The following is a 21,271-nucleotide window of genomic DNA, read 5'->3' as shown; positions in this document are numbered from 1 at the left end:
CGATACCTAGTTTCCACAGGAGCAGATATGTCCCGGGACCGTCTCCTCGTTTGGGGTGGGAGATGGTTTTGTCGCCACTCGGTGTGATGGCCGGATACCGTTTCCAATAGATAGCTTGGTGTAGCTAGTAAAAAACTTTTGTTGCTGACGTAAAACCACAAAAGCTAGCTAGCGTGGTGGCTAGCTTGCTAACAAATAGTCACTGTTTGGATACAACTAACTTGGTTGTAAACGAGTTAGCTGTGTCACAGCTGTACCCGTTCCTCCCTTAAATATTTTTCCTCTAACTATGGTGAAGGAAAAGGAAAATTGACACCACCGCACAATCTCGAGAATAGTGCCCGGTGAGCGATTTGTAAGCTCACGTCTTTGGACAGTTTAGCTAGTTCTGGAAAATGCAGTCGTGTCGAGGTAAGCTTTCTGATGAAAAGTGAGAAGAGGTGTTTTAATGACTCAGAGACGCTGCATTGAACCTTTTATAGGGTAGAAGGGACACCCTTCCCTGATGAACACATCTCAACATCCAGCCTATCATGGCTGGCGTAGTGTAATAAAGGCTTATGACGAAAACGCTGGGGGCGTATCCCATAAGTGAAATACCGAAATGAATACTTGAAAGAGAACCACTAGTTCCAATATATCCATGACAACATAGATATAGCTAAATTAGCCATCAACCTAACTGCAGTCAGCATAGGCATTTGGACACATTGAACTATTTGCATCTCGTAACTAAACCTGCAAATATAGCTGGCTCGCCAACTAACTTTGTTCATTGTCATGCCATGGACTCCAAAATAATCGCCGTTTAGTTGGCTAACGTTAGCAGTTGTTAGCTTTGCCTGACAGCGCCAAGAGAAAACATCGCCCTGCCCATTCTACAAACAACATAATACAAGTGTCTTTTCTAACAATTTCACAGCTTAGGTGAAACGTGTAACATGTGCATATGTAATGTATGACATATCATGTACAGTAAATATGTAACATTAAAGACGTTAGCATACCTGGAATCCATGAGGAAGCTGAAAATCGAGCAGGCAACTCTACTGACGTCGAGACCCTCTCCAATCATGCCCTCCTTACTGCTCACATCCGAGTACCTTTTCTTCTGGGCTGCTGTGTAGACTGTGATGATATATATGCAGTGCGTTAAAATGCAATTGTTTCGCTGTCAACTGTACTGTAGCCTCAGGACTGGCTTCAATGGGGAAAATGCCCTATTTTCCAATGATGTGGATTTTGTAAATGATTTATGCTTTTCAATTTGGAACCACAAGAAACTCAAAGGACACAGACACACCATTTGAGAGTATATTATTATAATCATAACAATAAGGTGGAAGTCTCTATTTTGACCATCAATTCAACCATCATTTATTTTTTATTTTTATCACAGGCAATAGTTATCATAGTGCACTTTGATATTGAAATGATGATAGACATTTCTTTTTTAAAACACCTTATTCTACTGACCCTTAGGAATGGAGAATAGTTTACAATCTTAGCTAGATTAAGGATGATGAATATGATGATCGTGGTGATGAAGATGACAGTGAACAATCATAGGGTAAATACCAACAGTGACACCAACTTGTACAGTGGTATCAAGTGATCTGCACAACGTGATTGCTAGAAGTGATGACTGACAGACAGGTCAAGGGGAAAAGCATAAAGAAAGACATGGGAGCAGAATGAGCGTTTTGATGTTGTTGAGGAAAGGTGTATGATGATGGTTGCTAGTGTCTGTCAATGAATGTGGACAGCTGAGCTTGCCAGAGGAATGTGCTCATTACTGGCTCAGTCACTTTATACAGAATGCTTGAAGAGAGTCCCTCTCATCTCTTTGCCTGTAACCTGGTCACAGGTGGTGCAACAGATCTGAAATATAAACCCCCGACTCAGTCATTGACTCAACTCTTACAATCCAATTATCAAAACTGGGTCGTATTCATTAGTGCACACAAAACGCCCGTTTGCTTCCATTTCGTTCCTAGTGAATACGACCCTGAACAGAGAATGAAATATAGACTGAGTATACAAAACATTTCTTAAAACGGCTCTTTCCATGACAGACTGGCCAGGTGAATCCAGGTGAAAGGTATGATCCCTTATTGTCACGTGTTAAATCCACTTCAATCAGTGTAGATGAAGGGGAGGAGACAGGTTAAAGAAGGACCTTTAAGCCTTGAGACAATTGAGACATGGATTGTGTATGTGTGCCTTTCAGAGGGTGAATGTTCAAGACAAAAGATTTAAGTGCCTTTGAACGGGGTATGGTAGTAGGTGCCAGGCGCACCAGTTTGTGTCAAAAACTGCAACACTGCTGGGTTTTTCACGGTCAACAGTTTCCTCTGTGTATCAATAATGGTCCACCACCCAAATGACATCCAGCCAACTTGACACAACTGTGGGAAGCATTGGAGTCAACATAGGCCAGCATCCCTGTGGAACGCTTTCGACACCTTGTAGAGTCCATGCCCCAAGGAATTAAGGCTGTTCTGAGGGCAAAAGTAGGGGTGCAACTCAATATTAGGAAGGCGTTCCTAATGTTTGGTATACTCAGTGTATAACTAACTCATACAATAGAAACTAACATTTAGACAGAAAGGTGGGAAGGAATGTAACAGTTCAAAGTTCATGATCTTAAAACAATGTTGGTGTCATGGGAAAGAGAAAGAAATCAAAGATATAAAGTGCATTAGATCCTGATATACAGTACCAGTCAAAAGTTTGGAAACGCCTACTCACTCAAGGGTTTTTCTTTATATTTACTATTTTCTACATTGTAGAATAATAGTGAACATATCAAAACTATGAAATAACACATATGGAATCATGTAGTAAGCAAAAAAGTGTTAAACAAATCAAAATATATTTTAGATTTAGAGTCTAAAATATATTTAGATTTGTTTAACACTTTTTTGGTTACTACATGTTATTTCTTAGTTTTGATGTCTTCACTATAATTCCCTGGAATAAGTAGGTGTGTCCAAACTTTTACTGGTACAGTATTTGTTGGTGCAATATGAATGTCCTAAATAAATAATGCATCAATAAACACATACAGTAAATAAAACAAGTAAATAAATACATAAATACATTACAAGGAAACATTCTGCATCTGTTGTATATTGTGCAGTAAGGAAGACTGGTAATGCGTCTAGTTTCTATCACATAATACTGTTATAATACATGAAAATCAGAAAAACTACATCTGCTTGTTGAGTGGTGATAATAAGGTGACGTGGGTGCAGAGGATATATCACTTGGTTCATTGGTGTTGACGGGACTCACTTGTTTGCCTATTTTAAGTCTTGGATAGCAAGGAGTAATATGTCAGCATTTTGAGAATGTCCATCGATTAATAAATGTTAAAATCTATATTTGGATTCAATATGTGAACTGTGGTAATATGAGACAAGCTCAGAGAGCAAATGGAGTCTGTCCGATCCATAGGTCTGGAATGCACTTTTTATTGAGTCACGGACAAACAGTGGAAGTCCAATCCATGTAACTGTTTGCCCATGTCTTTGAAAATATATTTCATATTTCTCATCAAATCAAAAATACTTTTCTTCAGAGCACAGGTTTCCGCCGAATTAATCTTGGTTACACTGTATTTGACTCTGAGAAAAAAGAAAATACAAAAAGAATTCCAAAACACATCAATGGCAACTTCGTTCTGACCTTTTAAATTCCCATCGGCTTGGGTTCCACATTCAGATGCTGGAGCAGATACTGTATGTCCAAGATGTCAATTCTTCCCGATGTCATTCTTCTCTCCTATATCTTTGCTGAGTGTCGACATCCGATGAAATCAATATATAAATCATCTTAACTTAACCTAAATAAAAAAATATTCTTCACATTCACTTAGCTTAATTTCTATTTCTTTACAACAGAAGACAAAGTTAAAATTTATTTTTTTCAAGGACATAATTTCTCAATTTTAAAGCAGGATCTTTAGGTGTTGTCAAACTCATTCATTGAATTGGCAGCAGGTTCTATCTTCTGGAATGGGTGGTCTATGATAATAAGCAAGAGGGTTCTACATGTCTCCATCGTCTTTCATTGTCTTTTGAGTAAATGTATGTACAATGTTGGGCACATCAAGGTATTCATCAGGTTTCCTTTGCTGCTGAGGGGTAAAGGTACAAGGGAGGGGGGCATTGTCTATTTTTAAGAACCGTCACAAGATTGTTCAAACCGTTCTTATCTTTTGGCTTGAGTTATTGGCTTGGTCCTTTGTAGCTCAGTTGGTATAGCATGGCGTTTGTAATGCCAGGATAGTGGGTTCGATTTCCGGGACCATCCATGGTACGCTAGCAAATCTTATCATCTAAATTGAAGTTGCACTATGCAGATATCACTCTGCCTTTTCCTGGTTGCTAAAACTCTAATAGTTTTAGCCTAATTTCAGTTTATGTGACAAAATAAGTTACTATCTTGTAGAGAATAATGTTACCATCTAAACAGCTGCTTGAAGCTGGTGTACAGTAAAAAAAAAAAAAAGTAAAAGACGCAAAAACAAAAAACAAAACTCAAGAACGGGAAGCATAGAAATTGCACACAGAACAGATCTACCGCTTCTTAGACTTGCTTCCAAGTAGAATGATAGATCTATAACTCACATTTCTATGTGAATTTGGTCAAATAAAAGTTACATATTGCCACTTTAAACATATTTTTGCATAATGACTTGCTAACTGGTATGCAAACTAGAGCTTCTTCAAAGTTCCTAGTTTGACCTATGATGTGTCTAGCTCATCCATGGATCCCTTTTGACATTTTTTGGGGGGTTTGTTTTATTACTGGTCTGCTTGATTCAGTGAATTAATGTAAATTTCAAAACAGAAAAAACGACAGCTTGTGTTCAGGCTTAAAGCAACTTGTTGAGACATCTTCTCGAGGCAGAATGGGAGATATATCATGGTTTGTGAGGGTGTGAGGTTTTGTTTGACAATTTGTCTTCTTTTTTCCCCCCAATGGCATTTGGACACCTGCTACCCGACTGGTCTCTCTCTCTCTCTCTCTCTCTCTCTCAGGGTTGGGACTGTGTTCCGTTGGAGGACAGTAGTCGGGTCCTCTCCTTCCCAGAGCCTCTGCGTTGTAGGACCCCCCCACTGCCTCCGATACCTCCTCCGTCGCCTCTCTCGCCCCACTCACACCGCTCACCTCCGCCCTCGGAGCGGCGAGAGTTCTGGCGAGTGGGGGTCCTGTGGGTCCGGTTGTTCTTCTCGTCTGGGAAGGGGTCTGTAGGGAGAGAGAAAGAGAGAGTAGGGGGTCAACTAGATTCAGCCCCCTGACAACAACAAAAATTATTTAGAGGATGGTCGGTATGCCAGAATATAATTACAAATCATTTGTAGACTGCAAATTGACCGCAAGAAGCCCAAACAGATATAACATTTGACTAAAACATAATCATTTCAAATCTTTCTTACATTTCTATACGATCACGTTTCTCTCTATTATGCATGAGAATACTTCGGAACAAATTTCTATAATTAAAATAATTTGGTGCCGATTTCCTGGTGTTTTTACAGTATTTTACAAATTATAAATATATATATAAATATAGGGACCCTGGGCATCTTTCTTTTGGTGTTTTTCAGAGTCAGTAGAAAGGCCTCTTTAGTGTCCTAAGCTTTCATAACTGTGACCTTAATTGCCTACCGTCTGTAAGCTGTTAGTGTCTTAACGACCGTTCCACAGGTGCATGTTCATTAATTGTTTATGGTTCATTGAACAAGCATGGGAAACAGCGTTTAAACCCTTCACAATGAAGATCTGTGAAGTTATTTGGATTTTCACAAATTATCTTTGAAAGACAGGGTCCTGAAAAAGGGACGTTTATTTTTTTTGCTAATATACATCTCACACACTACCATTCAAAAGTTTGGGGTCATTTAGAAATGTCCTTGTTTTTGAAAGATACACATTTTTTGTCCATTCAAACAACATCAAATTGATCAGAAATACAGTGTAGACATTGTTAATGTTGTAAATGACTATTGTAGCTGGAAACGGCATATCTTTTATGGAATATCTATGTAGGCATACAGAGGCCCATTATCAGCAACCATCACTCCTGTGTTCCAATGGCACGTTGTGTTAGTTAATCCACGTTTATCATTTTAAAAGGCTAATTGATCATTAGAAAACCCTTTTGAAATTATGTTATCACATTTGAAAACAGTTGTCCTGATTAAAGAATCAATAAAACTGGCCTTCTTTAGACTAGTTGAGTATCTGGAGCACCAGCATTTGTGGGTTTGATTACAGGCTCAAAATGGCCAGAAACAAAGCACTTATTCTGAAACTCGTCAGTCTATTCTTGTTCTGAGAAATGAAGGCTATTCCATGCAATAAATTGCCAAGAAACTGAAGATCTCGTTCAACACTGTGTACTACTCCCTTCACAGAACAGCGCAAACTGGCTCTAACCAGAATAAAAGAGGAGTGGGAGGCCCTGGTGCACAACTGAGCAAGAGGACAAGTACATTAGAGTGTCTAGTTTGAGAATCAGACGCCTCACAAGTCTTCAACTGGCAGCTTCATTAAATAGTACCCGCAAAACACCAGTCTCAACGTCAACAGTGAAGAGGCGACTCCGGGATGCTGGCCTTCTAGGCAGAGTTGCAAAGAAAAAGCCATATCTCAGACTGGCCAATAAAAAAGAAAAGATTAAGATGGGCCATTTTGAGCCTGTAATAAAACCCACAATTGCTGATGCTCCAGATACTCAACTAGCCTAAAGAAGGCCAGTTTTATTGCTTCTTTAATCAGGGCAACTGTTTTCAAATGTGATAACATAATTTCAAAAGGGTTTTCTAATGATCAATTAGCCTTTTAAAATGATAAAGTTGGATTAACTAACACAACGTGCCATTGGAACACAGATGGTTGCTGATAATGTGCCTCTGTACGCCTATGCAGATATTCCGTTAAAAGAAATCTGCCATTTCCAGCTACAATAGTCAATTACAACAGTAACAATGTCTACACTGTATTTCTCATCAATTTGATGTTATTTTAATGGACAATTTTCTTCCCCTTTTAAAAACAAGGACATTTCTAATTGACCCCAAACTTTTGAACGATAGTGTATATTTTTTTTATTTGTATATATGCATTTTTCTGCTCAGAAAACTAGACGTGCCAAATAAACCCCCCGTGGACCAAATTCAGCCCACAGGCCACCAGTTGGGGAACCCTGGAGTAAAGTGACTCCATTCATGTAGGTGAAACCAGTGTGGTGTAAGAATGCTGGGAAATAATAATAAATAATTTTCATGAATACGTTATAAATACATAGTGTGCATACTATTAATACATTTGCATTTCATTATTTGTAAACATATACAAACATTTATAACAATTACAATAATTTATAGGCAAATGATGGATTATTAATTTCAGTTATTAGAAAGTGTAACCGAATGTGAGGAGGTTGGTGTGTATGAGTAGAAGAGAATGTGTGTGACTCACCAGAGACCCCCATGGGCTGATCATGGGAGCTGTGAAGCTGGGCCAGAATGGTCTCCACCACTCGTTTGAACCTGTGACTAGGACCTGCGAACACACACACACAAAGGCATTGAGAAGATGCAAGCTTTTACCAGCACATGACACACACACACACACACACACACACACACACACACACACACACACACACACACACACACACACACACACACACACACACACACACACACACACACACACACACACACACACACACACACACACACACACACACACACACACACACACACACACACACACACCTGCCCTACTTTCATTCATTCGCGGAACTGTACCAATTCAAGCCACCATATATAACCAGATATTGTAAAATCACCAACGAACAGCACTAGAATGAACAGTTATACTTTCTATTCTAAGTTCCACTTGCCTGATATGAGGGTGAATGTCACGCTGTAGATGCCTGTCTCTCTCTTGCCTTTCCTCTCGGTTTTCTCCCTATCCTGCACTCTCTCTCCCTCGGAGGAGGCAATGTCCACCTGGAACTTAACAGGCTTCTGGAAGACGGAGGGGCCACCGGAAATCTTGTACTCGGCCCTGAAGCTGGTCTGGGAGATGACGCTGTGGCTGAGGGAGGGGATCTGACGAGGGGGGTAGGGGGAGAGAGAGGATGCATAGGGTAATGGAAAGAAAGAAAAGGAGAGACGGGTAGAGAAAGTAAGAGGCCAATGGGAAGATTGTGTGAGGGGGAGAGACAGAGAGTCAGTGTGAGATGGGTTAGCAGAGAGCAAGAAATGTTTGTCATTAAAACGGATTGTATTGAAAATATAAAGGTTCACAAGAAAAATTCCTAGCACTTTAAAAACATATTACTAGGAATGAAGATTAATAACAGTGTGACGTGCTGAGGTTAGACCCAGCTGCAGAGAAGAGACCAGACGAGGAATCAGTGATTAACCTGTTTAGGATAGGGGGCAGTATTTTCACGGCCGGATAAAAAACGTACCCGATTTAATCTGGTTATTACTCCTGCCCAGAAACTAGAATATGCATATAATTAGTAGATGTGGATAGAAAACACCCTAAAGTTTCTAAAACTGTTTGAATGGTGTCTGTGAGTATAACAGAACTCATATGGCGGGCCAAAACCTGAGAAGATTCCATACAGGAAGTGCCCTGTCTGACCATTTCTTGTCCTTCTATAGCCTCTTTATGGAAAAATAGAGGATCTCTGCTGTAACGTGACATTTTCTAAGGCTCCCATAGGCTCTCAGAAGGCGCCAGAACGGCGAATGATGACTCTGCAGTCCCTGGGCGAAAAACAGTAGGGCTTTTGGAAAGTGGTCGTTCTGAGAACAACTGAGAACAATGACACGGGTGCACGCGTGCATGTGAAGACTCCATTTTCTATTTTCAGTGTTTGAACGAAAACAAGGTCTCCCGGTTGGAATATTATCGCTATTTTACGAGAAAAATCGCATAAAAATGTATTTTAAACAGCATTTGACATGCTTTGAAGTACGGTAATGGAATATTTTGACATTTTTTGTCACGATACGCGCCAGCGCGTCACCCTTCGGATAGTGTCTTGAACGCAAGAACAAAACGCAGCTATTTGGATATAACTATGGATTATTTGGAACCAAAACAACATTGGGTGTTGAAGTAGAAGTCCTGGGAGTGCATTCTGACGAAGAACAACAAAGGTAATCCAATTTTTCTTATAGTAAATCTGAGTTTGGTGAGTGCCAAACTTGGTGGGTGTCTAAATAGCTAGCCATGATGGCCGGGCTATCTACTCAGAATATTGCAAAATGTGCTTTCACCTAAAAGCTATTTTAAAATCGGACACCGCGATTGCATAAAGGAGTTCTGTATCTATAATTCTTAAAATAATTGTTATGTTTTTTGTGAACGTTTATCGTGAGTAATTTAGTAAATTCACCGGAAGTATGCTAGTTCTGAACGTCACATGCTAATGTAAAAAGCTGTTTTTTGATATAAATATGAACTTGATTGAACAAAACATGCATGTATTGTATAACATAATGTCCTAGGAGTGTCATCTGATGAAGATCATCAAAGGTCAGTGCTGCATTTAGCTGTGGTTTTGGTTTTTGTGACATTATATGCTAGCTTGAAAAATGGGTGTGTGATTATTTCTGGCTGGGTACTCTCCTGACATAATCTAATGTTTTGCTTTCGTTGTAAAGCCTTTTTGAAATCGGACAATGTGGTTAGATAAAGGAGAGTCTTGTCTTTAAAATGGTGTAAAATAGTCATGTTTGAAAAATTGAAGTTTTGGGATTTTTGAGGAGTTTGTAATTCGCGCCACGCTCTATCATTGGATATTGGCGAGGCGTTCCGCTAGCGGAACATCTAGATGTATTAAGGATAAACATAAATACTTCACTGATAAACAGTAGCCGCAGGATCACAGTACACTGGAAAAAACAACAAACACTAAGCATCAAACTCACTCAGGAAACAAACACACACATGGTAAACAATTCAAGCTTCTGCAAAGGACAACAAAAACACACCTCTAACAGAGAAATAATAATGAGTAAATTGGACACACTTGAGTGTCGTTAAAAGGCTAATTGAGTGTCGTTAATGTCTCTAGGATGGTCTCTGCCGTACACCCCCTTCTAGGAGCGTGATGGCACCCCCACTTCGGCCTGTTGTTCAGGAAACGGGGGGGGGGGGCTCGAACGACGACATTCCAGTGGACGAGTTCGGCAGTGTGTTATGAGCACACCCCTCCCAGACAAGGAACTTGCTCCGGTTGCTGGCCTGGGTGGAGATGAAACAGCAGAGGAATTTCTCCAGCTCCTAGTTGGCCCGCTCCATTTGCCCATTCGAATGTGGGTGGATTCCCAAGGAGAGACTCAGACGCCCCCAACAGGGAGCAGAAGGCTTTCCAATTCCATGCGACGAAGTTGGGCCCACGATCCGAGACAATGTCCTGTGGAAGTCCTTGTAGTCGAAAGACATCATGAGATGTAATCATGAGATCAGCGGTCTCCTTCACTGAGGGCAACTTGAGTAAGGCAATGAAATGGGCTGCCTTGGAGAACCAATCAATGACCACCAGGATAGTGGTAAGACCTTGGGATGGAGGTAACCCTGTGATAAAGTCTACGGACAGGTTGAATCAGGGGATGGGCATAGGTTGGAGCAACCCAGCCAGTCGCTGTTGTGAGGACTTGCTTTGGGCACAGGTGGAACAGGACGAAACAAAGGATCTCAAATCCTCGATCATGTTGAGCCACCAGAATTTCCGCCTCAGGAACTCCAGTGTCCGATTAACCCCTGGATGCCCAGTTAATTTAGAGGGGTGTCCCCATTGTAGTACACGGGAACGGGCTGATCGTGGAATGTAAAGTCTGTTAGTGGGTTATGAGCACACCCCTCAGGACTGGGCTTGTCGGACCGTGGTCTCAATACTCCATATCACAGGGGCCACAATGCGGGAACTGAGGATGATGGGCTCGGAGTCCCTCTCCTTGTTAGAGACATCGTGTTGGCGGGACAGGGTGTCTGCTTTCTGATTCTTGGATCTCGGGCGATCGGCTAGTGTGAAATCAAAACCTGTTAAAAAAACAGAGCCCACCTAGCCTGGCGAGCGTTCAACCTCTTGGTTTCTTGAATGGAGACCAAGTTCTTATGACCCGTCCAGATCATGAAAGGATGAGGTGCCCCCGTGGTTGCTCCCGGTTGCCTACATCATAGCTGCGTTCCGCTGGCAAGAACCGCTTGGAGAGGAAGGTACATGGGTGCAGTTTCTTGTCCTCCTCGTTCCGCTATGAAAGGACCGCCCCTACTCCAGTGTCCGAGGCGTCCACATCTACCACAAAGGAACGAGTAGGATCAGGATGAACGACGATGGGTCCAGAGGTGAAATGTCCCTTGAGTTCCATGAATGCCCTTTCAGCCTCAGGAGTCCAGCATAAACGAGTCTGGAACTTGTGGGTTAGGACCGCGAGAGGCGCTGCCACCGCACCAAACTTGCGTATAAAATGGCTGGAAAATTCGGCAAACCCGAGGAACCACTGGACCTGCTTGACTGAGGTGGGACGGGGCTAGTCGGCGACCGCCTCAACCTTTATGGGGTCCATTTGGATGCCTGCAGTAGAGATAATGTAACCCAGGAAGGAAACTTGGGATACGTGGAACTCACACTTCTCCATCTTGACAAATAGTTGGCTCTGCAGGAGGCGTCTCAGGACTTGGCGGATGTGTAGTATATGTTCCAGAAGGGTTTTGGAGAAGATCAGGATGTCGTCGAGGTAAACTAAGATGAACCGATTCAACAAATCGCTAAGAGTGTCATTGACCAATGGTTGAAAGACTGCCGGTGAGTTCGATAATCTGAAGGGCATGACTAAATACTCATAGTGACCACCATTCATCTCCCTCCCTGATTCTCACCAGATGGTGGTAAGCGTTGGAGAAGTCCAGTTTGCTGAAGAATTGTGCCCCATGGGCCAACTCCAAGGCGGCGGACACAATTCTTAATCGTAATTTTGTTCAGCCCTCTGTAATCTATGCAGGGACACAGACCTCCATCCTTCTTTCCCACGAAGAAGAAGCCTGCACCAACTGGGGATGTAGAGCGAATGAAACCTGCCTCCAGCGACTCCCGGATGTAATTGTCCATGACTGCTGCTTCAGGGGTTGAGAGGGAGTACAGACGGCCCTGGGGAGGAGCCAGGTAGGAGTTCTATGGCGCAGTTGTATGGATGATGAGGAGGGAGGGTGGCGGATTGTCTCTTACTGAAGGCCTCCCGGAGGTCGAAGTACTCGGGAGGGAGAGTGTAAAAGTCTTGGTCTTCAATGGATGCCGGGGAACATGGTGAGGCTCTTGGTGGGGGGGTCTTAGGCATTTAGTCGGGCAGTTCTTACCCCAGTCTAGTAGGTGTCCCGTAGACCAGGAAAATAGCGGGTTATGTAGCACTAGCCAGGGATTCCCTAGGATAAGTGGGTGCTCGGGAGCAGTGGCCAAAAGAAAACTAAGAGTCTCTGAGTGGTTCACCCCAAACTGTAGTAGAATGGGCTGATATTCCACCTGGCCGGAGCCGATGGGGCGTCCATAGATGGCTTGAATCTGCAGAGGGATGGAATGTGGTGCTGACGGTTGTCCCAATAGAGGGTTGCGGGTAGTGTCAGACGGTGACCGGGTAGCTGGGGTGTAACTGCACAGCTCGTCAGGGTCTCCCCTTGTCCTGGAGAGCCTGGCATTTCCCGTCAACTCTGGGCATGTAGAACGGAGATGGCCGAGGCCACCGCAGTAAAGGCAGCATACCCCGTGCAGGCGCCTGGCACATTCCAGTGGGCTCAGACGAGTGCATCCCAGCTGCCTGGGCTCCTCAATGCTGGGCTCGGGGGCATGGGGTGCTCCGGAACCTGGGATGCGGTTTCAAAAAGGCGCTGTCTTACACGTTCTCAGATGCGATTGTCAATCCTGATGGCCAGCGTTATCAGGGAATCGAGGTCCTCGCCCAGTTCCAGAGCGACCAGTTCATCCTTGATGGAGTTAGAAATTGCCCACCCCAGGGCCTTGCCCGAGAGTAGAGAGATGATGTAGGCGATCATGGCCCAATAGGTGTGGAACGAGGAGGACTGTAGCTCGAACACCAGAGAGCACTGAGTGAAGAACCCCTTGCATCCTCCCGGGTGGCTGTCATACCGCTCGGGGGCTGGGATCTTGGGTTCCCGGTGCAGGTTCCCTGGAGGAACTACGGCAACGCCTGTAGCTTGTAGCACTCCGCCTGGGTTAGGGTTGGGCCATGGTTAGAGGGAATTGATAAGTGCCCAGAGGGCCTCTGATATTCGGGAGAGTTGTTCTTCCTGCCGCCCCAGCAGTGCTCCTTGTTGGGTTATAGCATTCTGGATCTGGGTGAGATCTGAGGTAAGAAGCTTGCTGTGACGTGATGAGGTTGAACCCATGTGCAGAGAAGATACCAAACGAGGAATCAGTGTTTAAGGATAAACATAAATACTTTACTGATAAACAGTAGCCGCAAGATCACAGTATGCTGTCTCGAAAACTCACTCAGGAAACAAACGCACACGGTAAACAATTCAAGCTTCTGCAAAAGACAACAGAAAACACACCTCTTAACAGGGAAATCATAATGAGTAAATTGGACACACCGGAGTGTCGTTAATGTCTCAAGGACGGTCTCTGCTGCCCTCTGGTGACAGGTGGAACCATGACAGACAGAGATTCAGAAAAAACTAGATAGAATGTCAACGTTTTAGAAACTAGGCCTTTCTCAAGACAAGTCTCACAGGGCTCCCGAGTGGCGCAGCGGTCTAAGGCACTGCATCTCAGTGCTAGAGGCGTCACTACAGATCCTGGTTCGTTCCCGGGCTGTATCACAACCGGCCGTGATTGGTGTGCAATTGGCCTAGCATCGTCTGGGTTAGGGGAGTGTTTGGCCCAGGGTAGGCCGTCATTGCAAAATAAGAAATTGTTCTTAACTGACTTGCGTAGTTAAATAAATGTTCAATAAAAAACATGACTAATTGAAGATGTTCAAAGCGGAACCAGATACTTACAGAGAGGAAGGTGTGGACGATGTCTGCTTTCACAGAGCTCAGTGGCTTGTCTCTGATCACCACAAAGATCTGCTCCTCCTTCTCCAGGCTGATGAAGTTCCCAAACCACGACTTCTTAGCCAGCCTGATGGAGCATGACACACACATACAGAGACAAACATACAGAGACACACACAGAGGGATAGAAATGGACACACAATCTCATGGTTATAGCGAGGTAAAATTAGTCAGTCCTCGGCATAGGGCATGTTCATAAGTGTGTGTCTGTGACTTACTCAGGGCTGGACTCAGGGGTCAGCCTGGACATATCCTCTGATGTGGGCACTGAAAAAAACAGGACATTAGTTGATTTATGGGGTTGACAGGACGTGCATTTAGTAATGTATGCTCATTTGCTCAATTTCATTAAATGTTAGCTATTGCTATTAGTGCTGAGCGATTAGTGCTTTTTGAGGTCGGTTAGGTTTCTGTTCGGCTATTCAAAATCACAGATTTTGTTTTAAATAATTTTTTAAAACATGAAATGCATTATGAAACGATTTTAGAGCTTTTTAATGGAAATTCCAAAGCCCCAAATAGTGAACATTCAATTGCCAAAACAATGACAACATTAATTGTCCCTGTCAGCTCCATAATGGGTAGACAATAGCAGCCAGCCAGCCAGACAACCATCTAACTTGATCTCTGTGCTCCCCATACTGTACTGTCTTTGTCATCCTATTTAGCTAGGCTAGTAGCTAGCTGGCTAGCTTATAGAAGCCTAAGTATTCTGCAGAGATGTCTGTGAAATCATTTTACTTGGTCTTCAAAGTACATAGGCATATACATTCAAGACTGCTAATTACCAACTACTACAACTATCAATCGGGTAGTGCTACCTCAAACTGTCTCTATCCCTCTTTGTTGTTGTATTGTGTACACACCTCTCTCATGTGTTCTGTGTAGGCTACCAGTCTCTGTCCAAGCCGGGAAGAACAGGCGCAGTGGATTACGGTCATTGTAGTTAATTACCATGTTTCTGCACTGAACTAGGTTGAATATTTGCCTAATGAAAACTACAACTGCCTTCAGCCCAGTGTCCCACATAGTTCTTGACTTAGTTGGGGCATTTCCATGATGATATGTTGCTGATGCCTGACAGATCTTACAACGCCTGGATAGGTATTTTACGTATCAGCTAATCAAATGTTATAACAATTTGTCAGTCGATGACACAGTCGATAACGTAGCACACAACCATTGGTTGTTGTGTTGCTTTGCCTTAGCTGTGGAACGCGCCCAATTTCTCTCGTGAATGATTGGATTCCTCTCTAGGGAAAAGGCGTGTTGGGCTCACAAAAAACACAATTAAATGGATTGCAAGTAATTGAACTGACGTCAGTCAGATTTATTTAAGCTTTTATTTCTTTCATCACACTCCCAGTGGGTCAGAAGTTTACAAACACTCAATTTGTATTTGGTAGAATTGCCTATAAATTGTTTAACTTAGGTCAAACGTTTTGGGTAGCCTTCCACAACCTTACCACAATAAGTTGGGTGAATTTTGGCCCATTCCTCCTGACAGAGCTGGTGTAACTGAGTCAGGTTTGTAGGCCTCCTTGCTGGCACATGCTTTTTCAGTTCAGCCTACAAATCTTCTATAGGATTGAGGTCAGGGCTTTGTGATGGCCACTCCAATACCTTGACTTTGTTGTCCTTAAGCCATTTTGCAACAACTTTGGAAGTATGTTTGGGGTCATTGTCCATTTGGAAGACACATTTGCGGCCAAGTTTTAACTTCCTGACTGATGTCTTGAGATGTTGCTTCAATATATCCACACAATTTCTCCTATTTTGTGAAGTGCACCAGTCCCTCCTGCAGCAAAGCACCCCCACAACATGATGCTACCACCCCCGTGCTTCACGGTTGGGATGATGTTCTTCGGCTTGCAAGCCTCCCCCTTTTTCCTCCAAACATAATGATGGTCATTATGGACAAGCAGTTCTATTTTTGTTTCATCAGACCAGAGGACATTTCTCCAAAATGTACGATCTTTGTTCACATGTGCAGATGCAAACCGTAGTCTGGCTTTTTTATGGCAGTTTTGGAGCAGTGACTTCTTCCTTGCTGAACGGCCTTTCAGCTTATGTCGATATAGGACTCGTTTTACTGTGGATATAGATACTTTTGTACCTGTTTCCTCCAGCATCTTCACAAGGTCCTTTGCTGTTGTTCTGAGATAGATTTGCACTTTTCACACCAAAGTACGTTCATCTCTAGGAGACAGAACGCGTCTCCTTCCTGAGCGGTATGACGGCTGCGTGGTCCCATGGTGTTTATACTTGCATACTATTGTTTGTACAGATGAACATGGTACCTTCAGGCGTTTGGAAATTGCTCCCAATGATGAACGAGACTTGTGGAGGTCTTGGCTGATTTCTTTTGATTTTCCCATGATGTCAAGCAAAGAGCCACTGAGTTTGAAGGTAGGCCTTGAAATACATCCGCAGGTACACCAATTGACTCAAATGATGTCAATTAGCCTATCAGAAGCTTCTAAAGCCATGACATCACTTCTGGAATTTTCCAAGCTGTTTAAAGGCACAGTCAACTTAGTGTATGTAAACTTCTTACCCACTGGAATTGTGATACAGTGAATTATAAGTGAAATAATCTGTCTGTAAACAACTGTTGGAAAAATTACTTGTGTCATGCACAAAGTAGATGTCCTAACCGACTTGCCAAATTATAGTTTGTTAACAAGAAATTGGTGGAGTGTTTGAAAAACAAGTTTTAATGACTCCAACCTAAGTTGGAGTCATTAAAAGCTTCCGTAAGCTTCCGACTTCAACAACATGCACGCACCCCTTTTCCGTTGTTTATTGTTTAGCATTTTTTTTAACAAGTTATTTTTAAAATTTCACTTCAACAATTTGGACTATTTTGTGTATGTCCATTACATGAAATCCAAATAAAAATCCATTTAAATTACAGGTTGTAATGCAACAAAATAAAAAAAACACAGAGGGGGATGAATACTTTTGCAAGGTACTGTACCAATGATGTACCAAAGACACTATCTTTTTCTGCCACGTGTAATATGCGGTAGGCTATGTATTGTATAACTGCACAATCATTATTTTAGTTCAGGGGTGGTCTTTCCGGGGCTTGGGCTCATATATAGGCCTATGCTTATGCATAAGCTCTAATATGCATTATGGTGCTTTGAATGAATCATCACCTTAGAAAGCACTGTCCATTTCGTTGCGTTAGGCTTTGAAACAACATCCACAGCGACCATTTCAACTTGTTGAACTTCTTTCTTCAAATTGATCAAAAACAGTGAGGTAAGTGAGTTTTAAAAGCACATACTGTTTTATGATGTGTTTGTTATTTTCGATTGCTTTTGCATTGATGTCAGATTGGTTAGAGGGATAATGGAGCCCTGAGGACCAGTCCATTAGCGACCTGATGATTATTAGCGAGTTGGGTATTACTAATGCATGTCCAGAGTGCATAAGAGGAGATTACCGTGACGTAGAATTTTACTGCGGCCATGACTCATGACTGCCGATGTGGCGGTAATGCTGTCACCGCAACAGCCCTAACTGCAACTTCCTCTAGGGGAAACACCTAAAGAAACCTTGTGACCTCTCACCCTGCATCTTGCGGCGGTGGAAGCGGGGCGAGCCCAGCAGGTTGTTCTTGAACGAGTTGAGGCGGGTCCTCCAGTGGGCGGAGCTGCTAGCCGCCATGCCGCCCCCTCCGGGGCTGGAGGGAGGAGTCAGGGACAGGGAACCCACCCCTCCACCTCCCTCCACCCGCAAGGAGGAGGACGAGGAGGAAGAGTTAGAGGGAGGGGTGGAGGAGGGGTGGTGTACGGGGGTGCCCATGGGGGTTGGCAGCGGAGAGCCCTGGGGAGTAACCTGCGGCACAGAGTGGGCAGAGTTGGGGTAAAAGCTCTTAGTGACCAACTTGAGCACGGGAAGGCGAGGGGAAAAAGAAGCGGGGGATGGGCGAGAGGAGGGGTGAGGGCAAGCGGGAGGGCGAGTTGTGGATGGGGACGGACATGATGGGTTGGAGGTGGGGCCGGCCGCCCTTGGTGGGGGTGGGCAGGGTCTGGGTTTTGGGGTTCTGGGGCGCTTTGGGTTTGTCGAGGGCTCGGGCCGGCCGAGAAGTGGTAGACCTTCCTGGTTTGGATGGGTCCTTAGTGTGAAGGGTGGCGGAGGTGATGTCTGATTGGCTAAACGTGAAGACGGGGCTCTGATAGGACTAGCGGAGGGGTGGAGGATTGGAAAAGAAGAGAGAGGAATGGAAAAATTGAAAAAGGATGGAAATGAGTGTTATGGGTTATGACAAAAGAATGCTTCTTGTATGATGGTGAGGAAACTGCAATGACAGTGTGAGCTATTTGTATAATTAATTGAAAAATCATTAGTTCTGACTGCGAATTCAGCCATTTATATTCCAACCTCACTCTTTTTTTATCACTTAATTAAAGCAAACATACTAGATAACCCAGTACACAAAAATCCCTCCATGCCAGAAACAGTATGGAAGACAAACACTACAAAATGGCATAAGCAATACATTATGACTCTGAACTATGAACTTCCTCTTTCAGTAGTGATGCTAGGACTGTGGTAAAACAGGGTTTCTGCTTTTGCTGATCCAGAACAGAAACAATTTAACCAGTATGTTGACATTTTCACAGTTAGTGGAACAAAACTTCTCAAATTGAACAAAAAGCTTAAACCAACAATGACCAACTAGAGGAAGGCCTAAATATATATTTTTTAATTCTGCTAACCAAACATGTTTAACTTTATGTACTGTGTTGCGCTACAAAATGTGCATCTATCAATTTGGTGGATATGGTAGAAAGTATGGAGTAGAGAAGCAGAAAAAGAAAAAAAATGACAAAGAAACTCCCAATGAGTAAGAATTATTCTGATAAGAGTGGTGTTATTACATGTAAAATGGCTCTGAATGATCAAGGAGCTTGAGTGAGATGGACAATCTCGGAGGAAACGCTAAAGCAATGTTAATGCATTTTCAAATCAGCAATAAAACCGAATCTTTGAGCATTGCAAAAAAATACACTTATGTTTGACATACATATAAAAAGACAGTTCAGAGTCAACGTTGTATACTTTATCAATTCAGAGTTGATGTTAAAAGTGTTGGCCAACAGGCCTCTTACCCTGGGACTGCTGAGAGGGCTGGAGGAAAGGCCGGTGGACGCCCCACTGACTGAGCGAGACCTGTAGAGAGGTCACGAGGTCATAAGGTTAAATGTCATCATCATAAAGGTGAAAAGGAAATTATTCCACCATCAAGTAGGTCCACTGTTGGCTTATTTACTGGTATATGTATTATAATCTATACTGTGTGTATTCTATGTGGCTAGAAAAATGTTTGTTTGTAGAGTAAGCATGTTCTGTCTTTGTGTGTGTTTCTGGACAGTGTGTGTGAGACCCCAGTACCTCTGGCTGTTTGCGGCCGTGTCCAGGGCCCTGCATGGTGGGGTGGGAGACCACTGCTCGGTCACACTCAACACCTCCAGGCTCTTCCTCTCCGGGCGGCAGCGGCTGTGACGTGTCAGCATGGGAGAGTCCACACGCTTACGAGGGGGGTCCGCTGAGGGACACCAGGGTGGAGTTAGCACAGCATGCAGTAACACCAACCCCAACTTCCCCTTAAATCGGATCATACCATGTGCAGTCAGGTCCAAATTTGACACCCTTGATAAAGATGAGCAAAAGACTGTATAAAATAAATAATACCAATACTGCGCTATATTGTAAGCTCCCAAAAAAATTGAAAAGTATATTACTTTATACTAATATAATTGCTCAAAGAAAGATTAGCTGTTAAAAAAACAAATTCTCCAAAAAGATAGGGGTCAAAATTATTGTTTTCAATACCTCACCTTGGCAGGACAATGGCACTGAGCCTTTTTGTAAAATGTTTTATGAGATTGGAGAACACATTGGGAGGGAACTTTGACCATTTCCCCCATACAGAATCTTTCCAGATCCTTGATATCCTTCGTCTGCACTTATGCATTGCCCTCTTCAATTCAAACCACAGGTTTTCAATTGGATTCAAGTCCGGAGAGATGGCCATTGCAAAATGCTGATTTGCTAAGTTTTTTTTTAAAGTGTGGATTTTGATGTGTGCTTGGGGTTATTGTCTTGCAGGAAGATCCACTTGCGGCCAAGTTTCAGCCTCCTGGCAGAGGCAACCAGGTTTTTGGCTAAAATGACCTGGTACTGGGTAAAGTTAATGATATTGTTGACCTTAACAAGGACCCCAGGACCAGTGGAAGCAAAATGAAAATGCCCCTATAAGATCAAAGATCCACCACCATATTTTACAGTAGGCATGTGTGGCTCAGTTGGCAGAGCATGGTGCTTACCACGTCAGGAATGTGGGTTTGATTCCCACGGGAGACCAGTATGAAAATGTAACCACTCACTACTGTAAGAGGCTCTGGATAAGGGTGTCTGCTATATTACTCAAATGGAATGTATGAGGTTATTATCATCTGCATAATTTTTTTTCACCCCATTTTTTTATTATATTCTTGTCTCATTTCTGCAACTCACCAACGGGCTCAGGAGAGGCAAAGGTCGAGTCATGCGTCCTCTGAAACAGGACCAGCCAAACCACACTCCTTAACACCTGCCCACTTAACACAGAAGCCAGTTGCATCAATGTATTGGAGGAAACACTGTTCAACTGACGACAGCTTAAAGGGAGCCCGGCCTGACACAAGGAGTCGCTAGAGGGGCCTCACCCCGGCCCGGCCAAACCCTCCCCTAACGACGCTATGCCAATTGTGCGCCGCCCTATGGGACTACCGGTAACGGACGGTTGTGACACAGCCTGGGATTGAACCCGGGTCTGTAGTGACACCTCAAGCACTGCAATGCAGTGCCTTAGACCGCTACACCACTCTGGAGGCCCCTTTTTCTGAATCTTTCTATCGATACAAAATGAACCACTGGTGTGAATGGCCAAACAGCTCTATTTTCATGTCATCCAACAAATGTAAACAGCATTGGCATTTGGATTGGAACCGGTGCTATGGTCAAATGACATGAAAATAAAGCTCTTCGGCCACGTACAACAGATAACCCCATAAAATAATACTTTCCCATTTTTTGGAACATACAATATTTAAAGAGTTTGTATTTGTATTATATTCCAGAGGTGGCACCACAA

General features: G+C 43.2%; 1 protein-coding gene across 1 annotated transcript in view; it reads right to left on the bottom strand.

Annotated features, from left to right (window-relative positions):
* Nucleotides 1-1,352: 1,352 nt before the first annotated feature.
* The window catches only part of LOC106578303 (serine/threonine-protein kinase BRSK2), a 32,526-nt gene continuing 12,607 nt past the window's right edge, over nt 1,353-21,271 (bottom strand). Inside the window, exons 12-19 of the mRNA XM_014156985.3 lie at nt 19,528-19,681; nt 19,245-19,305; nt 17,700-17,967; nt 14,337-14,385; nt 14,062-14,185; nt 7,925-8,135; nt 7,495-7,578; nt 1,353-5,256 (exon numbers count right to left, since the gene is read on the bottom strand). Coding sequence (XP_014012460.2) covers nt 5,045-5,256; nt 7,495-7,578; nt 7,925-8,135; nt 14,062-14,185; nt 14,337-14,385; nt 17,700-17,967; nt 19,245-19,305; nt 19,528-19,681 — 1,163 coding nt within the window. The 3' untranslated portion in view covers nt 1,353-5,044. The remainder of the gene's footprint in view (nt 5,257-7,494; nt 7,579-7,924; nt 8,136-14,061; nt 14,186-14,336; nt 14,386-17,699; nt 17,968-19,244; nt 19,306-19,527; nt 19,682-21,271) is intronic.

The sequence above is a fragment of the Salmo salar genome, chromosome 19, assembly GCF_965601325.2.
Source record: "Salmo salar chromosome 19, fSalSal1, whole genome shotgun sequence".
Taxonomy (NCBI): domain Eukaryota; kingdom Metazoa; phylum Chordata; class Actinopteri; order Salmoniformes; family Salmonidae; genus Salmo; species Salmo salar.
This window is presented reverse-complemented; position numbering and strand designations above follow the sequence as displayed.